This window comes from Equus caballus, chromosome 18 (assembly GCF_041296265.1).
Source record: "Equus caballus isolate H_3958 breed thoroughbred chromosome 18, TB-T2T, whole genome shotgun sequence".
NCBI classification, from domain to species: domain Eukaryota; kingdom Metazoa; phylum Chordata; class Mammalia; order Perissodactyla; family Equidae; genus Equus; species Equus caballus.
The window spans coordinates 40,352,956-40,375,490 of NC_091701.1; the positions used below are offsets into that span (position 1 = coordinate 40,352,956).

The 22,535-nt window shown below is 40.4% G+C and overlaps 1 protein-coding gene across 1 annotated transcript; it reads left to right on the plus strand.

Annotated features, from left to right (window-relative positions):
- Positions 1–215: 215 nt before the first annotated feature.
- On the plus strand, positions 216–20,900 carry DAPL1 (death associated protein like 1). The gene is made up of 4 exons (XM_003363242.5): positions 216–354; positions 9,948–10,017; positions 12,434–12,494; positions 20,621–20,900. The coding sequence occupies exons 1-4, from the start codon at positions 297–299 to the stop codon at positions 20,735–20,737; spliced, it is 306 nt and encodes a 101-aa protein (XP_003363290.1). The 5' UTR covers positions 216–296; the 3' UTR covers positions 20,738–20,900.
- The last annotated feature ends 1,635 nt before the right edge of the window (positions 20,901–22,535 follow it).

The window sequence follows — 22,535 nt, forward strand, 5'->3', positions numbered from 1 at the left end:
CACAGAATTTCATCCTCTAGCTTTCCTCCTGTGAAAGAAAATAGGAGTTGCCTTAGCCATCTCCCTTGCCTTCTCAGATGAAGGGAATAAGAAGAAAGTTTTCTTCTAAGGGAAAAGTTGCCAAGGAGATGCAGGTTCCCAGACAGCTAGGTGACAAGCCCTGTTGCTGCTCAGCAACGCCCTTAAGGGGCCCCGCCCCCCGCCCATATAAAGCCAGGGTGCAGTGGGGCAGCCACAGCTGGCACGCAGCCTCCAGAGCACCGGCACCGGCACTGGCACTGGCACTGGCAGGCACTATGGCAAATGAAGTGCAAGTCCTGCCCTTCCCGCTGAAAGGGGGGCATCCTCCTGCAGGTAGGCTGCCCACCTGCCCTCTGTCCTGCAGAGAGCAAGACCTCGCTGCTGCTGCTGCTGCCACCCCTCCTTCCATCTTAGCCTTCAACAGAGGTGCCCCAACAGAGGGGAGGTTCGCAACCTCCTGCTGTTACTTTAACTTCGTGCAGCCTGATTATCTCCTAAGTCTTTGATCCTTCTGTGCTTGTGTATAACACCACCTGGGGATTCGTCAGGCCCCAGTTGAATTAAACCCTTATTATATATGGGAGGACAAGGCATTCAGTGCTTGTGGAAAGGGGTAGGTAGGGAGGTTGGACATTTCCTCTCTGGCTGTAGGTTAGGAGTGACACATCCACACCTGGAAGGTGATTTACTGCCAGGGAAACCTTCCTCCCCAGAGGTTCCAGCCCTAAGACCATCTTCCCAAGATGCCTGTACATCATCTGACTTCATGGTCAGGCAAACCAGCTTCCACACCGAGGAGAGCAACCATATTTCTCTCTCCCTCCTCAGGCTGTGGGGTTGGGCAGTGTTACCAGTGATGTAATTTGCCTGTCAACACGCTGAGGAGCACTTTTGAATAAGGACCCAAGTATCAGAAGGGGCTGACTGGAGAAGGTAGCTTTCAAGGTATTTTGCAAAGTATCCACAGTTCTGCTTTTTAATTTTTACCTATGCTATTCATATCAGCTCTCTGGAATATGGAAGTTAGTTTTACTGTACTTAACCATGTGTTCACATAGATTGGCTGAAGCATGCAGGCATGCTTTCAGCCAATTTCGTGTTCTTTCAACTGCCAGCCTTCTTTTTTCCTTAAGAAAGATCTCTAAAGCTTGACTCCTTTGTTCTTGCCTTTCTTCATTGACTAAATTTATTTATTGGGATAATTCTTTGGCACTCTAAGCCAAGGTTATTTCCATCGTCTTTGCTGCAGGGGGTGATGGCGGGTATGACCTCCGCAAAGTGTGAAAAACAGACACAGGGGTTCAGTGACTTTCTGGTAGGCAGCCCAGCTGAAAAGAGTCACAATTCTGACTACTAATTCTGAGTTTTCAGGTCTGGGCACCATGCCCGCATCTCCTTTGGCTGACTCCTAACATTTGATATTTGTAATTGGATTTAGCAATATTTAACATTATCTGTATTTAAAGTTAATGGTGCTAACTAATGGTCAGGAACTATATATGCAAATTATTAGAAGAGAGGCTCATTGCAAAGAGTAAGACAAAAGTAAAAAGAACACCATTCTCTTTCCACCAGTTCCACCCCAATCCTTCATAAAACAGTTAAAACCTGATTTGCTAAAAAAAAAAAAAAAAAAACCTGATTTGCTAAGTTACATTTATGTTCAAAGAACACAGAGATAAACTTAACCAAATGAAAGTTTGAATGAAACCACCAGGAACTTTCTGTCGCACCACTAACGATTGCTAATTACTCTGTGTACATAGCACACCATGACTCCATCAAGCATGTCACAATGCCTCTGGCATGACAATTAATTATTATGAACTGTGACACTACAGATAAGAGGTTTGGGATAATTAGAATGGAGATGAAGGCAGACTTTTGCCTCCCCACTGAGAACAAGGGAACAAAGAAGCCTCATCCTTCAGCTTGTCTTGCTACATATTTTAAGTCTGAACCAGTTTGCTGGGGCACAAAATTTTATTTATGGAACAAAAATCATTTGTTGCCAGAATTCCATTAAATCTTCACCTGATTTTTTAAAGCAATATATAGAGCCTTGAAAGTGGGAAACAGACGATACGGTGGGAAGGATCTGACGTGGCCTTTGGAATGAGAGAGACCTCGGTTTAACCCTGCTTTCATTCCATATCTCTGAGCCTCCGTTTTCTCATCTCAAAAACAGTGGGTAATAAATAACATGGAACTTATAAGGTTGTTATGATGATTAAAGGAGATAACCTATGTAAGGTACCTGGCATACAAAAGTTAATCTCCTTAAAATGAAGGCCTGGTAAAACACACAGCTGTCAGAAGAAATCGTCCTCCCAAATTGCAAGACCTCCTTATGTGTGAGGGCCGCGTTAGGCACTACTGCAGTGGCAAGAACAGAAGGAACTGCCGTGGAAAAGATACATGTGCCTGCCCCCATCATAGTTAAAAATGAAACCACTCAAAAGTCAGCCAGCTGTAACTTTCCCCACCTACGTGATGAGTGCTTAGCGGTTTTTCTTTCATGTATATTAATGTAATATATGGCACCTCTGGTAGCCTTGGTTATAAATTTATGCAGTGAAACAAGACTACATTAAACATGAGGTGGCCTGGGATCCAGTAAACTGAGCTTTGGATGTTCTGCTTTTTCAATTTGCCTCGCTCTCAATTTTATAAGATCCCTATTACATGAATAGCCAAAAATGAGTGAGGTGAAGGTGATCCGGGGAAGCCAAGTACACGATGAACTAGGAAGAGAGTAGGTCATGAGTTTTTCTATATTCTCTACACTTTTTAATTTGGTTTAAGTCAAATGAATCAGAGCTATCAGAGGGGTCACCACCGAACTCCCAGAGAGAATCTGTTTTCTGGCTCATTAAAGAGAGAGGGAAATTTGGGGAGTGATCCCCAAGTGTGAAATTAATGCAGAAAATGAGGGGAAATCATAGCTGCATAAGGGCCAGTATCATTTTATTAAAAACAAACGCCAAAGGCTTAATTCTCTCAACTCCAGTCTGCTCAAGTCAACTTATGGGGATTGATCTGTGGTTTGATCTGAGGTTTGAAGAGAAAGGTGGTAAGACCCACCACCCCAAACATCACGGGGGCAGGGATTTGCTGATGGCAATGGCAGCTGCCATTCGCTCACTGCTGGCTGGGCACCGGGCACTGCACAGAGCCTCCTAGACACAGCAACAGCCTTGCAGACTGATGACTGCCATCATCCTTGTTTCACTGAGGAGCCAGCTGAAAGTCAGCAAGGTTGAGGGACTTGCCCAAAGTCACATAGCTGGTGGGCAGTGGGGCTGAAATTTGGAAATATAGTGGGCCTCATGCCAAAGCCCTCTCTCCTTGCTCCACGACCTTTTCCTGATGAGAGTCTTTTGGGTCTTGATTGGCAGCTTAAAATTTGCTGAAAAATCGACTGTAAATGCAAGGTGAGCGTTTTTCAAACATCTAGCCTTTTAGTTAATTCCAAAAAGAAGTTCTAAGTCACAAGGCAGAGTGTGCACAAACCTTCGTGTTGGTCAGCTTTTTCACATACATTCTCCGTTGATTAGCGAAGTAAAAAAGGTTAATTTTTCTTGCAGCTTTGTCTGTCTTTATCTTGACTACCCTCTACAAAAACTGTGCAAAATGTCTGGAAAATATTAACTTGAAAATTATTATATAGCATTCTAAACTCGAGTCTTTTGTTTTTTTTTATTCTAAAGATTTTATTTTTCCTTTTTCTCCGCAAAGCCCCCTGGTACATAGTTGTATATTTTTAGTTGTGGGTCCTTCTAGTTGTGGCATGTGGGACGCCACCTCAGTGTGGCTTGATGAGCGGTGCCATGTCCATGCCCAGGGTCCAAACCAGCGACACCCTGAGCTGCTGAAGTAGAGCACATGAACTTAACCAATCTGCCATGGGGCCGGCCCATCAAGAGTCTATTTTTGAAAAATTATAAACTACAAAAGCGACCACAGAGTATAACACTTACTCAGAGATAGGAAAGCAAAGTTTCATTTTCCCACATAAATTTAGATTTTCTAATGAAACTATCCAAAAGAGCATCTCTCTCTTTTACCCTTTTTACATCTAGTTCATTTTGCTTATTAAAATGACCTGAAGTCTTACCTGATGTATTTGTACTCATAGGCTTGTTAAAATGTTAGGTAAGTTCATATCTTACTTTACCAAATTCCAACTGGTCATTCTACAAAGATTCAAAAGACAATATAGTCCTAAACATGGACTTATGTAAATGATTACAAATTTAAATGAACTAATTTAAATACAGTGGGACTTCAAAGAGGTCTCATGAGTCAGACCTATCTGGTATAAGCAAAGTGGGCAAGAATCTGATTCTGTTGGATTGCAAATATTTATTTATGATGGTTTGTCTAGATCCCAGGAAACCAGTGTGACCAGTATTCCTAGCAGAGCTTTGAAGATGACCCTCCCACAAACTAGTTCCATCTGGTTCAATCACCCCAATGTTGAAAGCTTTAATCTATATCTCAGTGTATCTATCTATAGTGTGGCGACATTACTTCTGTTTCTTTCTATGGTATATGGCTGACCAAGTGACATTACCCACCACAAGTTTGGTACAAGAACTGTGGAAATCCAAGGTGTGATTTACTTATGCTTCCTAAATCACTCAGTTAGAGCCCACAGCCTATACCAGAGAGGATTCAAAGACTCCTAGATGAAATTAGGAAACTTCTGGAAAGACTTTTAATCTCTCCTCAAATATCTCTGCTTTATTGTTCTTAAGAATAAAGAATTCCCACAGTTGCACTTTTTTAAAATTTCTTTTGGCATTTGTTTCTCTGGTAAACGCCGTATATTCTTTCCAAAGGAAGGGAAGTGATAGATTTTTCCTTTGGAGGTAGACGGGAAGAGTCAGAATCACAGTAAGGACTTTATAATAAAGATCATCTTGTTCCACTTCTACCAAATTCCCCCAAATCCTCCTAAGATATCCATGGTAGGTAGACTTCTTTTCTTTACTTTAATACACTGAGGCAAAGGCCATGCTATTGTACCAGGCAATCCACTTCACTTTGAATGACACAAACTGTGCCATGTAGCTAGACTCTGCCTTTCTGGAACTTCATGCTTTGGTCTTCATACTCTCCTCTAGAACATCGTAAAATAAATATAAACAATAATAACTACTAATTATTAAGTGCCTACCATGTACCAGGTGCATATGTCACCTCTATTCTCTAGAGCAACCTAAACAATCAGTATTATTGAAGAATGCAGATACTGAGTCTCAGAGGGGTTTAGGTATCTTGCTCAAGGTCGCAGAGCTCAGGAAGGCTAGAGCTCTCTGACCCTACATAACAGTTCCTCACCAGAAACCTTTCCTCCTCCACATGACAGCCCCTCAGATCTTTGAAGAGGGCATGCTAAGTTCCCCTGAGTCTTTGCTTCTTCAGAAGTGATCTTTCCAGATTTCCTAGTTCCTCATGTGACACAGCTCCCTTCTCCGCTCTGGTCACTCTCCTCTGGACATTCTCTAGATTGTCAGTGTCCTCTCAAATGAGTGGCACAGAGCTCAGCACTCCAAAAGTCTTCTCATTTTTAACTATTGCTTATTTTAACTATAATAACTTTGCTTCCATAGTTAATGATAATAATCAGTCCAGGTGGAAGAAAATGTGTAGAAACAATAGCATCAGGGAAAACAAAAGGGACACTTAGTAAGAAAATCATTACAGCGCTCCATATTTAAAAAGCACTTGTCAAAGAAAATTACTGTTGGGAGGGGTATGGAAGGCCCAGCCCATAGACCTCCTATTTGATTCCTCTTGGCAGAAGAGCCAAAAGTGCTCTGAACACCACCCCCTTCACACAGGCACATGCTCCTGTCTTCCAAAAAAAGCCATCCATCCCTTGATTTATTTCACCTCTGTATTCCCTGGCTGTTCAGAATATGTTTCCACGTAATTTTATTTCTGTTGCTTATTACTTTGTATGCCTTTTGTTCAAATATATATGTGTGTGTGTATGAATTTAAAGCAGCCCATGTATGAAAATAGCATTTTTTTCCTACACTGCATCTAATGTTACAAAATTCTAGTGAGAGGCTTTTATAATCAATAAAAAAAATTATTGATGATTTAAAATGGCCAACGGGAGTTTATTCCATGAATCCAAGAATGGTTTGATAGAAAGATATCCATTAATATATCTTTGTATACTAATATCTATTAATATAATCAACCACATTAAGGAGAAAAACCATATGATCATATCCATGTATACTAAAAAGGCATTTGATAAAATTCAACATATATTTATATTTTTTAAGCTCAATGAAATAATAATAGAAGAATATTTCATTAACATGATGAAATATATATATGAATATATATATACATTATATATATATACCTTTGTGTGTATATATATGTATATCCACCTAAGTACACATCATGTTTAATGGGAAAACACTAACAGCAGTCCCTTAAAATTAGGATGATAAAGATGTCTACCATCACCACTATTTAATGTTATTCTAGAGGAAGTAACATTATAATTCTTTGCAGGTTATATAATTTTTTTACCTGGAAAACCTAAGAGAATCAACAAAAACCTGTTATAAACAACAAGAGAACTCAATAAGATCTGGGTATAAAAATCAATGATATGAATATAAGAACAAAAATCTGGGGCCGGCCCCATGGCCAAGTGGTTAAGATCGTGCACTCCATTTTGGTGGCCCAGGGTTTCGCCGGTTCGGATCCTGAGTGTGGACATGGCACCGCTCAACAAGCCATTCTGAGGCGGTGTCCCACATGCCACAACTAGAAGGACCCACAACTAAAAATACACAACTATGTACTGGGAGGGCTTTGGGAGAAAAAGGAAAAATAAAATCTTTTTTTTTTTTTTGAGGAAGATCAGCCCTGAGCTAACATCTGCTGCCAATCCTGCTCTTTTTGCTGAGGAAGACTGGCCCTGAGCTAACATCCGTGGCCGCTGAAGCAGAGCCTGTGAACTTAACCACTTAGCCACGGGGCCAGCCCCTTCCTCTACTTTATACGTGGGACACCTATCACAGCATGGCTTGACAAGCTGTGCCATGTCCGCACCTGACATCCAAACTGGCGAACCCCTGGCCATCGAAGCAGAACGTGCAAACTTAACCACTGTGCCACTGGGCCAGTCCCGGAAAAATAAAATCTTTAAAAAAAAATCTATTAGAGTTAAAATGGAAGAATAGACCCATTTACAATAGCAACAACAACAACAAAGATAAAATGCTTAGGGAACAAATCTAATAATAAGTGTGTGAGATTTACATAAACAACTTACATAAGAACCCAAAAGAAGATGTAAACAATGGAAAAGAACACCATGTTCTTGAATAAAGAGTCAGTAGGAAGATAAAATATATATTTTCCCTTTAAAAAACTATAAATTTAAAGCAAGACCATTAAAAAAATACCAACTGAATTTTTTGGAGGTAATTGACAAACTGATTCTAAAATTCATATGGAAAAATAAATAAGAATAGCTAGTAAAAGCCTGCAAAGGAAATGTAGCAAAGGAGGACTAATTCTATCAGATATTAAAATATAATACTACAGTCATTAAAATAGAGTTGTTAATGGCATATAAACAGAGAGATTAATGGAACACAATAAAAGTCCAGAAGTAGCCACAAAAAAATATATATATGCATATGTATACACCCACACATATACATGTATACGTATGTACACACACATAAACATATGAGAATTTAGTATACAATAAAGATGCCATATCAAATCATTAGAGAAAAGGTGAATTTTTCAATATTTTCAGAATCATCTAAAAAAATCTGGCGTGCTTCCACGACTTACACAAAATATATTCTAGAAGGATCAAGGATTTAAGTATATGATCAAAGATTGATTATACAAATAAAACAAAAATTCTAGAAGAAATGGGGAAGTATGTTTTAAAACAGAGTGGGGAATTTCTTAGTGATACAAAATCCATAAAAGATTGACAAGTTTACACAAAAACAACGTATTTCTGCCTGGCAAAAACATCATCAACAAAAAAGGCAGTAACTGGTAAAATATTTTATATTTTATGTCTGTGATGCATCTTACAAAGAGCTCCTATAAATCATTAAAAAAAAGATAGGAAAAAGACTGGCAACCCAACAGAAAAAAATGGACAAAAAACTTGAACAGTTCATTAAAAGAAAAATACAAATGGTTTCTAAAGCAGAAAAATCTCAACCTTTAATAAAATGTAAGAAGAACGAAGTACTTTTTTTTTTTTACTTATTGGTTGACAAAACCAAACGTTTTCTAGCTTGCATTGTTGCTGTCAACATAGCTGGTGAGATTGTAAACTGTTGCCACCTCTGCAAAGGGCAATTTGGCAAAATTTAACGAAATTCCAAATACACATACTCTTAAGAAGTAATAAGGTCATTTCTAGGAATGTATCCCACGGATATATTTGCCCTTGTGCAAAACTATGTATATAAAAAGATATTCATTGCAGCCTTGTTTGTGATAGCAATATGAGGAACACCTGAAATGTCCAACATTGGGAATTGGTTAAGTAAACACAGAATGTTCGTAGAGTGAAATATTAAAGCAGATGTCAAAAAAAGGACGTATTTTTATATATATACGTATATACTGATATGGAACTTACTCCAAAATATGTGATTGAATGAAAAATCTAAACAAACAAGATGTACAACAATGCGTATCTTATGCGGCCATTTAAAAATAATGTGTAGGTACATGTACAGAGTATCTGTGGATGAATGCATAGGAAACGTAACATTAGCAGAATCTAGGGACGTGAACTAGAGGGCTGGAAAAAAATTGTAGGAGAGAGACTGCAGACCTTTTCACGCGTTATGAATTGTGTGTTTTATGCATGTATTACATAATCAAATAAATAATTTTAAAAGAACTGAACAAGTCAGTTCAAAAGGGCATTGAGAAATAGAATATATTTTCCTTATTTTTCACTTTATTGGAAATTTAGAAAATTGCCAGTTTGACATTTCCATAAAAAGAATTAATAGGTTCAAACAAATCAATGTCCATTTAGCTTTTTCTCATTTAAGCTCGTCAGATTTTAGATGTGCAAATTTCCTGGGAACAGAAAAAAGTATTTGCTTTGACTTGCAATCTGAAATGGGTTGTTCCTTTGCAAAAGTTGATTTCATCTGACATTGTCAAACACTTGAATTGCTGTTAGGTCATCTGTAGCCTGATTAACACTAATTGATCTTTTGAATGGCAGGATTATTAATGCAGTTTAATTACTCATTAGAACATCTGAGTTTGGCCAATATCCAAGGTTTGGGGTCTGGGACGGAAGGTGGGTATCCGGTGAGGTCAGAAGCATCTCTCTTGAATTAAATGCTTGTTATCACTGCACACCCTGACTTTTGGCTCATCTCTCAGAATCTGGCTTCTAAAAGCTTTGGTTGAAAAAAAATTGCAAGCCTTGCACAAACTTTAATCTTGTGGGAAAATAGGGGGGTCACATTGTAATTGTCGGTTGCTATCATGAAGAATGTAATTGGTTTGATAACAAGAAAAAGCATTTTTCAGTGAAAACGCCTAAGGGAGTGTATTGTTATTCTCCCCAAATCGAAGGTGTAACCTGCTGTCTTTTCAGCCCTAGTTCCCCCGATCCCAACACAAGCAGACCTCAGCCCTTCTCCCCGACCCTACCTGTTTACCCGAATTAATATTTTTTCTTGTACCTGAAATAATATTTTTTTTCATATTACACTATTTCAGGGTCACTTTTTATTGTGTTATTTTAGATAAAAGGTTAGATCTTTAAAAAGTAGGTTCTAAAATTCCTTTCAAACCTAAATTCATACCTTGAATAACAAAGCAAGCCTTCCCTTGCTGTTCTAACCATGACTCCCATGTTGATGTTTGTTTGTTTATAGTAAAAGCTGGAGGAATGAGAATTTCCAAAAAACAAGAAATCGGCATCTTGGAGAAACATACCAAAACAAGGTAGGGATTTCTTCTTAATTTCTTCTCCTTCATCACTCCGAGGGGTTTTGAGTGGCTCTGCTTCCAGAAGTCAGAGGCCTCCCTGTATTTTAGGACAAACCAAGACTCCCTAGACATTTGCTAACCGAGGTTAGAGGCAGCCAGTAGCTGGGGAGGGGGGGGGCTGGGGTGACACAGGGGCCTGTAAGTGAAAGGTGGCCACCATCTGGAGGACTCTCTCTGGCTCCCATCACTATCCCCACCTGCCCTCCTGCGCTCTGCAGTCAGCCCAGCTGCCTTGTTCCTAAGACACCCAGTCTTTAATGCATCCAAAGCTGACCCATGTCCCTTTATCCTATTTTCACATTAGCCTTTGAAGTATTGTCCCTTGGCTGGCCCTTTTTTCGTAATATGCTTTCTGCTGAAGCAAATCTCCTGAATTAAAAATAAGTGCATTTTTTTTGTTGTTTTAAATTCATCACTCAATTATTTAGAAAATAATGGCCACTATACTTGGCATAGCCGGAAGGCATATAGATGCTGAGGTTGGTTTCTCCCTGCTCCTTCTGTCATAACCTTGACACATTGAGCTATACCTGGAGCTAAGCAGAGAGCTGGGGGATGGAAGGGGTGTGCAAACGGCCCAACCACTCTATGCCGTGGTTAAGGAAAATGAGGGCACTCAAAAAGAAAGAAACTTGTGAAAATGACTTCTCCAAGTAGTGTAACGGGCGCTTCAGAGACTGTTAACTTCAGGATGGTTTCCATAGATGAGCTGATAGGTGATTCAAAAGGAGTGGATTAGAAGATGCTCAAGGTAGGTCCTTAAGAGATAAAATTATAACTCTCCAAAAGAGAATGTAGAGGGAAATAGACTATGGAATTTCCCTGGCTCTTTCATAAAAAATTATTTTTAGATCACTTTTAAAGTTTTCTTCCCAATTTCTGGAAAGGAAATTTCTTGAAGAATTTTTCTACTTTAAAATGAAATAGTCATTTGCCCCTTTAGCAATTTTTCTTTCTTCTGATATCAGAAAATCACCACCACATAATGAAAGCCAAGCTGTAAGTCCTCAAAAGTAGGGGTCACATATTATTTCTCTTCTGGCCCAGCCTCCAGGACAGCTCCTAGAATAGAGGAAGCACTCTGGAAATGCTCCCAGACTGTTGTTGAATTGCAAGCTGGTTAATTTCGAAAGCCTGTTATGTTACCAAAACCTGATTCGAGCATAAACCCTGTTTATTGTGACACTGGTGAACGTGCCTGGGCCAGGGGCTCAGGAGCTTAAGAGTCATGGCTTGGAAATAACCTTCTAGTTGACGGCAGTAGACAAGTCATTCATTTCTCTGCACCTCAGAAAATGGGGACTTACTGCTAATTCTAACACCAGCTGAAAAATGCAGAAAGGCGAGTTGCCCAGAGAGTAATAATGTGGTGATTGAGACAATCCTAAAAAACTCAGTTGTTTTCTAACAGTCATTAAAAGATGGGAATTGGACTGCTACACAACTTAAACAGCAAGAAATAGCTCTCTCTTTTGCCCTATCTGCCAGAGGCAAATATAGGTATGTGGGGCCTGAAGCTTATACAATTTGGGGGCCATTTTTAAAGAAAAATAATAAAAAATTACAAATATGAAATAGCTGGGGCCCCTCCCAGGCCCTTGGAAGGAGCCTGAGCAGCGAGAGGCCGTGAAGCTGAATCGACATTAGCTCCACCATACACTCACCTCTCCGTTTACACCTGCTTCGTGAATGTACACACAGGATATGAGTGCCTCGTTTTCATGGACTAACACCTCTCCTTACATCTTCTGGGAGAACAGCTTTGGAAAAATATATCACAGGAAATAAATTTCTAAGCATCATCCGTCTTTGTCCATCTTTTAATAACTTCTACTAACGAACACAGACCATCCAGAAAAAGAAAATATGCCAAGTGCAGAGTTTCCTTCCGGAAATTGTACTGCAGGCTCAGCCCTGATTGAGACTCTCCTACGAAATAACTTGGCCTGAGAAAAAGAAGCCAGACACAGAAGAGTACATGCTGTCTGATTCATTTTATGAAGGACAAAAGAGTCAAAACGAATCTATGGGGCTATCAGTCAGGGTAGTGGTTATCCATAGGGCAGCTGGTTTGACTAATGCTTTAAGTTTGTGAATATTCAACAAGCTCTACACTGATATTATGTGTAATTTTCTGCATATATACTATACTTCAATGAAAAGTTTAAAAAGTAATAATAACAGTAATAACTTGACCTACGAAGCTTGTTACAGCAGGTGGGTGCAGAGAGGCAGGACTTTTTGCCTTCTAGGTGTTGTCAAGCAGAGTGAAAGTGTAAAGGCCAAGCAGACAGTCCTCTGTATAAACCACTTAGCCTCTTTAGTGGAAAGGGTTTCAGGTCCTATATGAAATTTCTTTTCGTCTTCACAGTGCCATTGCAAATGTTGCCAAAGTACAGGCGATGGATGCCCTGAATGACACACTGGAGAAGGTGAGCCGTGGGTGAGGCCAGCCACGTGATGCTCCCTGTCAATTTGAATTTGCCCATCAGAGGAGGCTGCACGGCTGAATGAGCTGATGACCACTGAGGGTTTTCCAACTCAGGGGTTTGATGTCCTTGTGAAAGGATCTGCTCTCAGTCTGAGGAACTCAAAGAGGTTTTGGCGAAAAAAGCTGTTTCTCCCAAATTCCTAGTGTCTATTTCATAAATCATTTCAAAAATAAGATAGAAGATAAAACAAGAATCATGACACTAAATTGGCAGAACTTTGCTTCGCCATCCCAAACAGTTCTTGGAAATGTTGGCATGTTTTTATAAAAAGGCAGCCTGTGCATTGGGAATTCAGCAGTTTCTGACCTTCCTCCCCATCACTGCGTTCCCGTAACGAAATGCTTGATTTGAGGTGTGAGGGCAGGTGGTGGGGAGTTGCACAGTTTAGGGCTGGAGGAAGGCTGGGGACTGGCTGGGTTTATCCAGGAAAGTCTGTTTATAAAGGTGGTTGACCATTGCTATTTTTATTTCCATATCTTGAATTTCTTCTAAGTAACTCAAGAAACTCAGAAAACTCTTACCAGATAGACAGTGGTTTGGTTTTGGATTTAATGGTTGGTTTTTAAATTTTGTAGGTGACCTGAGCGAGGGTCCTTAATCTACTTCTAGGGAGCAGATACGCTGTATTTAAGGCGCCCACATTTATCGAAAGGATGGGTCTGGGTACCCTTTGAAAGAGGAAGACTTGGTGTTACTGCCTAAATCAGGAGTCTGAAAAGGTTCAGAGCAGAAACTGTGTGGCTAGACCTCTGGGGCCCTCATTTGGCACTGGCTCCTCCACTAACTGTCTGTATGACCTCGAGCAAGTTACTTATCCTGCTCCTGAGAGTCATCATTTGTAAAATGGAGATAAGGCAAAATATATACTTCACAGAGCTGTTGTGTGCAGTAAATGAGTTCCTACACATGAAGTTTTTAGAACAGTGCCTGGTCTGGTTGGGAGCATTGGTTTTATGGCGGTAAAATGAGAAGGTATGTCTGAAGCCCATGAGAGATTGCAGGGCAGTTCATACAAGGCAGGATCTCAACTATAGGCTATCACAACAGAGCCTTCTAAGGCAGGGGGCTTGACTCTCCCATCAAACAGATTTGAGATGAGGTCTTAACTAACTCTGCCTTCCTGGCTTTTCAAGAAGGGCAGGGATGGGTGATGCCCCCCGGGCAACACAAGCTGCTCACCCTTGCATCTCCTGTTCTCTTGCTCCTGTCCACTAAACGCATCTCCTCAAGGGCAAGAGAATGCCACAGCTGTAAGTGGAACTGGATGGAATAGACACCTTCCTCTAGAATATATGTCAACCTAAAATCAAATGTTTACAGAGAGCAGTCAGTAAGGTTGCTTATGCTGTACGTTAGGCATGGCGCAGTCTGTATTGGTTTTATAGACATTTTGCATATGTTTCTGACATACAGGGCTTCTTCCCCTTTCAATTAAAAATATCATTTCTTTATTTCAAAGATAAAAAGAAGAATCAAATAACGACACCAATGATAGTAAGTTGTTTTTGGAAACCATAAGAAGACATTGAGATGGTGTGCTGTTACAGATATTTTTAACAGCAACTATACCTATTTTTTAAAAACTTGAACAGTTAGCTCAAGTGTTTGCTGGAGTAGGACTATGGCTAAGATTGCATAGATTCCTGGTTAAAACGAGTTCTGGCATCAGCCACCAGAGGCCTGGGTCTTATACTGGTTCTGTCACTTACTCACTATGTGTCCTTGGGCGGGTTTCTTCACTTTTCTGTGCCTCTGTTTGCTCATCTGTAAATGGGAATGTGGTTAATAGTATCCACTTCAGGGTCTGGCCCGGTGGCACTGCAGTTAAGTTTGCACGTTCTGCTTCAGTGGCCCGGGGTTCACCGGTTCAGGTCCCGGGTGCAGGCAGGGCACTGCTTGGCAAGCCATGCTGTGGTAGGTGTCCCACATATAAAGTAGAGGAAGATGGGCGCAGATGTGAGCTCAGGGCCAGTCTTCCTCAGCAAAAAGAGGAGGATTGGCAGCAGATGTTAGCTCAGGGCTAATCTTCCTCAAAAAAAAAAAAGAAGAAGAAGAAAAATAGTATCCACTTCACAGAGATAATTAGAAAAATAAAATGAAGGTACAACCATGTGCAAAATCTTAGCACAGAGCTAGATGCAGTTAGTTAAAGCCAGATGCAGTTAGCCTCAGTAAGTGTTAGCTTCTAGTCCCAGGCAGATATCCTCAGGGCATTACTTGGAATCTCAGGTGAAAGAGAAGAGGCCAGCAACAAAATCAAATCCCGAGATGATCATAAGGGACTATCTTGAATATGGAAGCTGGTGGGATCCACATGTTTCCTTACACTACGAAAAATCCTTCCTGAATCCATAATTCAACCTGAAGCACAATAGGATTTCATAGGAAAGGTCAACCTGGGATAGAAAGACTTTTAAATGTCTTTTTAAAAATAGATCTGCTGAGATCAGTGGTTGTCAGGAGCTGGAGGTGGGAGGAGGGGTTGACCACAAAGCGAAAGGAGGGAATTTTAGGGGGTGATGAAATGGTTCTATGTCTTGATTGTCAGCATGGTCACAGACTGAAGTACTTGTGAAAACCCATAGAACTATACACCAAAAAGGGTATATTTTACTGTTGATAAGTCATACCTTAATTTTTAAAAATGAAAAAAAGGCATAAGCTATAAGCCTCATACAAAAAAATTAAAGACATATAAAAGATTAAGAAAGATAGATATAGATATCTGCTGATAAATTTTCACCTGCATTGCAGTGATCCCCCCACAATATACATTGTCATGAAGACCTAACAGTATACAACTGGCCAGAAGAAATACAGTAGCAGAAATGAGGGTCACGTCCCCTGCATTTATTAACATTTGTCCATGTCCTCAGCTAGAATTATGTCTAGTTCCAAGAACCCATGTTAATTCTCGTACCAATTTAAGAACTAAGACAGTGAGCATACAGCCCTATTCATAGGATCTCTTCAATCTTTCAATCATGGCAGGAAATTTCTGCCATATGCTATTCATCTCTGCATACCCTACTTTAAAACCAACCTAGAGTTTAAGATCTGGGAGATTGAAAAACAATCCCCAAAAGGTTGGAAGTGGAAAGCAGCCTAAAATTTCCCCTCCCACTGTTTCCCCAACTCCTTCCTGGACGCAGACCTCTGTCCCCACTGCCTTTCTCCCTTCCTCGCTACTTCCCCAGCCAGCCCTTCCCACTTCTTCCAGCCCTAAATAATGAGGAGTTGTGTTGCCCAGTGACAAGGCACATAATGTGGTATTTCTGTGGAAAAGGGGTTATGTAACCCCAAAAGCTCTCTTGGCTAAAAATCTGGGAAAACCAGTCTTAGACCAAGTTCCACCTACTCCTTAGAGGTGTCTGACCTTATAGAGGTCACATAGCTCCTCTGAGATTTATGGTTGCTCATTTACTTAATATTTTTGTCTTTAAGGCAGAGAGTAATAGAGAATGATACTGCCAAATATATTAATTCTCTGGACAGTTTTGAAAGTTAAATTTGACTATAGCTGTGAAGTTTCTCCGAACATGAAAGCGTCCAGTTAAAACGTTAGTTAAAACATTAGTAACACGGTTGGATTATGGTGGAGGCAGGTGGAATTAGTTAAAGTTGGGGCCACTTTTCAAGTTACCAGATATGTCACCACTGCCAAAGTTAGTGAGATGGATGTGAAACAGGATCCTGGGGGAGAGGAAACTATCAAAGTCATCTGCAAATCTAAAAAGGTTTCTCTTGTTCTGTAGATTCTCATCACCACAGGAGTATCCTTGAATTTCATTGACTCGAGCTGAATGTTTTGTTTTAAGCACTTTGCTTAACGGGGTGTGGAAATCTAAGTGCCAACATTCCAGTTGGAAGTTAACACCCTGGAAAGATGAATGGAAGAGCTGCCCGTCAGCTAATACAACCTAACTTCAGGCTCTAAAACAAAACCTGCCACTGATTTTCTTGCATCTAGAGTTTCTTTCACAGCTCAATCATAAAGACTTTTATCATATTTCTTTTGCTTTTTCTCTGAAATTAAAATAGAGGTTCTGAGGTCACAGCTACCCAAGATGAAGGTAAATTCTCGATGTGGGAGTTTCCATTGATCTGCTTTCAAGTTCAGTATGGTGCCCCTTATGTGATGGAGCCACAGCAAGGCAGAATCTTTACACATATACCGGCCTTGAATTCTTTCTCTTGTGGGGTCACCCTAGATTTTCTTACCCTAATGAATCAGACAAGGGACACCTTTCATTCTACAAAGCCGATCATTGTACAAAGACTAACGAGGAAAAATCCAAAGCTTCCTCACAGGTAAGATGCCAGACTAAAGCACGGCTGGCTGTAGGTTGTACTCTGGAAAGCTGTTTTTACTTATTTCTAGCTCAGACTTGAAAATAAAATCTTCCTAGCTCCACTGAGACAAAATCTACAGCAAAGAATTAAGGCCTTTAGGGGTTGACTACTTTATTTACAGTTTCACCAAGTCTAATGGAAGGCTCTTTACAGACTCTCCACCCACAGTCCCCAGATCCTCCTACCTTAAGATGTTCATGATTGAGAGGGTGGATAGATGAGAAAGAGAACCTCACTCTACCATTTTCAAGAGTTGCTGTAAAACCCTGCTAGTGGCCCTACAAAACTCATACATTTGTAATTTAGTAATTATGGATTGTTTCTCCAAGGCTATTATCTTTGCCAGAATGATTTTCACTTCCTTCTTAATCCTGTTGATTTTCTTTTTTTCACCTAAATTTTCCCAGAGCAGTTTACAGATGGCCAAGAGGCCCCAGGGGCAATCTCCCATTCATTCTGATCCATGGCATTCCCCTCCTGAGCTACAGTTGAACAGAGCTCTTAGAACCTCAGTTAAATGCCTTAGTTAAAATGTAAGACCTAAACCTTGTGCATTACTGATAGGAAAGTAAAATGGTGCAGCCACTATGGAAAACAATATGGCAGCTCCTCAAAAACTTAAACATAAATTACCACTTGGTCCAGCAATTCCACTTCTGGGTATATAACCAAAAGAATTGAAAGCAAGGACTTGAATAGATTTTGTACATCAGCGCTCATAGCAGCATTATTCACAATAGTCAAGAGGTGGAAGCAACCCAAGTGTCCATCAGCATAAAAATGGATAAAGAAAATGTGGTACATACACATACGATGGAATATTATTCAGCCTTAAAAAGGAAGGAAATTCTGACACATGGGTAAACCTTGAAGACACTATGCTAAATGAAATAAACCAGACACAAAAGGACAAATATTGCACTACTTCACTTATATGAGATACCTGGAGTACTCAAGTTCATAGCGAGAAGGTAGAATGGTGGTTGCCAGAGGCTGGGGGCGGAGGGAATGAGGAGTTGCTGTTTAATGGGTACAGAGTTTCAGTTTGGTATGATGAAGTTCTGCAGATGGATGGTGGGGATGGTTGCACAACAATACAAATGTATTTAATGCTGCTAAACTATACACTTAAAAGTGGTTGAAATGGCCAACTTTATGTTGTGTGCATTTTACCACAATTTTTTAAATGATCAAAAAATATAGCACCTAAATCGTGGAGATAACCCTGGAGATGGTCAAATAATGAGTTAGTGCCAAATTAAGCAGTAATTAAGAGCTGTGTGTTCTAACAGTGTTTGCCTGTCCGCTTTGCTTCCCCGCCTCCACCCATCATCTCCCTTACGCCTTAAGAACAACAATCAATATTGCACATTTCTCTCTTCGTTCTCAACTTGTCATCTCACCTTGGCTAATTGCCCAGATGTCTGTTATATCAGAATTTCCTGTTCATTTCCTTTCTCACTCCCCTTTACCTTACATTTGACTTTAAGTAACTTGCCAAGTTGTTCTTCCTACCTGTAATCTCTCGAATGTGGTTTAGGGCTAACCTGAAATAACCCATCTGTTTTAGTTGACACTAAAGACACCCAGTCTGAAAAAAACTACTGCAGTGACCTCTTAAGTTTCTTTCTGATTCTAATGTTAAAAGAAAAACAAAATAAAGCACTCTGCCCTTAACGTACTATAAAATGCATGTCATGTGGCCGGATGATAATTGATCTGACAAAAAAAGTCACCAGCTCTTTTTTTAGATTCTTAAAGCAACATTTATGACCAATACCTCAATTACGTTTCTTCCTTTCTGCTAGAATGCCAGCATAGACCATCCTTGAGTTTAATTATTATATAACTTACACATGCTCATTGTAAAAGAAAAATTATAGAACAATACTGATAGGCAAAGTAAAGAAAAAGACTAGGAATTACCCATGATTCCATCCTTCGGAGATAATCATTGTTAATACTTCAGTGTATATTCTTCCAATGTGTTTAATTTTTTAAGACCAAGAAGAAAGGACTTTCTGGAGTCAAATTTCACATGAAAGGGAATGCTGTGTGCCCAGAGCTCAGGGACATTTGAGAAGAGATATAAGGCACATATGTTTTCCCTGGCTTAGAGGAGACCAAACAAACCATAAACAACGTGATGCTTAGGGTCATGAACAATTTATTTTCTCTTTTATTTAATTTGAGTGTCAAAGCAAGGCCATATAAGTTCAACAGTGACAAGTTAAATTCCTGGCGAGCTGAGGCATCCCTACCTGGCTGGCTAAGGAAGGTGTCCTTAGGTACTTTCATGTTGTGTCAATGGGCTTGAAACCCAAGAGCTGGAATGGATCCAAAAGGTTACTGGGTCCAAATTCTCCTCCTAGGAAAAATGCGTCTGAAGTGCTTGCAGCATTGGGCATCCTTTTTTTTTTTATAAAAGATTGGCACCTGAGCTAACAACTGTGGCCAATCTTTTTTTTTTTTTTCTGCTTTATCTCCCCAAATCCCCCCAGGTACATAGTTGTATATCTTAGTTGCAGGTCCTTCTAGTTGTGGCATGTGGGACGCTGCCTCAATGTGGCCTGACGAGCGGTGCCATGTCCGAGCCCAGGATCCAAACCAGCGAAACACTGGGCCACCTCAGAGGAGCGCGAGAACTTAACCACTCGGCCACGGGGCCAGCCCCTCGGCACCCTTTTGATTTTAAGCTGTCCATGACGTAAATTCTATATGGTCTCTTGGTTCTATATGAATTTCCTCTTATTGTCAAAAATTCTCAGTCCCTGTTAATTTAAATCTATTTAAGCCTATTTCCTCACAGATGTTGTCTGTGGAGACAACTAATGAGAATTTTCATTACCTGGAGCTAGTAAGTCATTCCTCAGCCTTCTCTTCACCAGGCTGTTTAGATTGAACCACATGAAATGGTCAGTATTAGACCATCTTTTACCTACAAAAATGGCAATTTCATATGCTCCAACCTAATAAATAACCCTAACTGTTCCTAACTTCTTTCCAAGGTTCTTTATTCTTGATCTTTCAACAATTGAGGAGTCCATCCCCCTCAGGACCTTCTCCAATGTTCCCACAGCCTTCTTAGAATATAGTGACCCATATATGCATACTTGTGCCAGAATAATTGACGACTGATGCAGAAATAATTAACCATTTCTACCTTTAAAAATGTCACTTCAAAACATATATAAATGGGGGCCAGCCCGGTGGCACAGCGGTTAAGTTCACATGTTCTGCTTCGGTGGCCCAGGGTTTGCCAGTTCGGATCCCGGGTGCAGACATGGCATTGCTTGGCACACCATGCTGTGGTAGGCATCCCACATATAAAGTAGAGGAAGATGGGCACAAATGTTAGCTCAGGGCCAGTCTTCCTCAGCAAAAAGAGGAGGATTGGCAGCAGTTAGCTCAGGGCTAAACTTCCTCAAGGAAAAAAAATATATATATAAATGCACGTATACATTTTGTATATTTTTTTTTATATAATATGTTTTATAATTTTAAAAATTAGAAACAAGCTAATAAGGGAAAACCCAGGTAATGCTTATACCCATGGGTCCAGAGCTGAAGGGGTATGAAAAGGAGAAATATTATCAAAGAAGTAAACAAAATTGCGAAATTCCTCTGAACAACTGTATTGCTTTCTACTACTTTAATACTTCATGACCAAAAAGATTCAATATGCTTATTTTTTCTTTCCCTCTCACCTTTAGCTCAGCCATAAATTTCCAGCAATAGTGCACGTGGCACATCAAAAACCCAGACCTGCTCTGGAGAAGGTCACCCCACTGAAAAGGATCTACATTATTCAGCAGCCTCGAAAATGTTAAGCTGGGATATAAAACACAGCCATCTGGCCAACTGCCTCAAACATCTGACAGCTTAGCAAAAAGGACCAGAAGTTTCGATAGGCCTAGTGTACTTGCTTGGTAAATAAAACACCTTTGTATCTTTTCTTTTGACTTTAGATAATAAAGCATTCAAAATTGTAAATCCGGTGCATTCTTGGGCCTCATTTTGGTCCAGGTCAGGGTCCCATTGATATTTACATATGTAATTCTACTGAATAAGAGAAGAATCCAGAATACTTGACTATGCTACTTCATCCCACTGGATAAGCTCTCTCCTCCTGGATGCCGACCCTGAGTTGTTCCACCTACAGGGAATTCTCTTTGAAGGTAAAGTTTAGAGAGAAATACGCTGAGCTTTGCAAAGGCCAATATTCTTTGCAGACATGAGAAATGATTCTTCTCAGCGTGTTTGTCTAAGATGCTCAAATTTTCAGTTGAAGTGAAATATCTTTTCCAGTTTCCCACATAAATATATAGTTTGTTTTGAAGGTTTGGTGAAGGAAAATGAAAAACTGAGGTTTATTACAGACATATTCTCTTCTGCAAAGCAATCAAGGATGGAAGGTAGACTTGTAGTTTCAGTGGGAGATTTGCTCAGGGCCTCCCAGAAAGTTCACGCTCTAGAACTGAGGGGGCCCTGATGCTACAGAGCATTGCAGTTGGGGAATAGAAGTTGATTTTAATTAGAGGTGGGGATGGGAGGGAAAGTGTTGCCACAGCTAAAATTGCTCCAGCTCTCCTGCCCTCCATCACACACATGCGCGCGTGCGCACGCACACACACACACACACACACACTCTTCATACACTCACATATGAACAACCAAGGGCATCCTCAGGTGATGGTAGGGGACAATCACATTCTTCTTCCACAGAAGCTAACTGTTACTCACAGTTCCATCATTCTGCACCCCTACATTATAATGCTGCCCTATGATCAGCACTTCTCTTTACCTAAGGACAGGATCAGCACTCTAGTCCATTATTTTACAAGTTGACAACCCTTGGAGTACGAGCTGATGCTAAGCCTGTCTCTGATTTCTGGAACACCAAAGGCACCTGGCTAAGGCCCAGTGGTGATGCTGATGCATCCCATCTCCTCCCCTGTGTTGGTTGGCTCTTTTTCAGGAATAAGAGGATTGTTTGAGATAATATAGAGCCTTCAGTCAATGCCAGAATGAATCAATAAGATAGTCCTAACCATTCCACTTTGGCTTAGCTCAGTTCCCAGTCCTCTGGGACTGTTGTCAAAAATACTCCAGAAAGGTAAGTGTTGCAAGGCAAATAAATGCACAGAAGTTCAAGGTCAGCTACTACTCCCCAGGGGACAATAGCAAAGCATAAGCCAGATGGTGGGTGCTGGCTGGAACACTAGAGTGAGATTAGGAGACTGGGGTTCTGCTTCTGACTCACACTAGTTCTTAAACATTAAGTAAGCCACTCAACCTTTCTGATCCTTGTCAAACAGGCATAATATCTGACCCCCAGTTTAACCTTCCCAGAGGCATAGTTGGACTAAGATAAAATGAACCCAGGTTTATAATAAGTCATTTAAAAGAGTAGTGAGAGCAAGGTGGTACCAGGATGACCGTTCTAGAAGTTGCCAGAGCTATAATAGTAGGAGAACTCTAAGAGATGGTAGAAGCTGAGCCTAGAATAGGAAATTCAAGGGAAAGCTGAAAATTTGGCGCTAGATGGAAGCAGGGAGGAAACTGGGGAGGATGATGAGGGAAATGGGAAGCTAAGATGGCAACACTGCTAAATTTGCCTTTCCTGAG

Coding starts and splice junctions, on each gene's coding strand:
- DAPL1 (XM_003363242.5), top strand. CDS start 297: ATGGCAAATGAAGTGCAAGTCCTGCCCTTCCCGCTGAAAGGGGGGCAT. Junction 10,018..12,433: donor GAGAAACATACCAAAACAAG/GTAGGGATTTCT, acceptor TCGTCTTCACAG/TGCCATTGCAAATGTTGCCA. Junction 12,495..20,620: donor TGAATGACACACTGGAGAAG/GTGAGCCGTGGG, acceptor TCTCACCTTTAG/CTCAGCCATAAATTTCCAGC.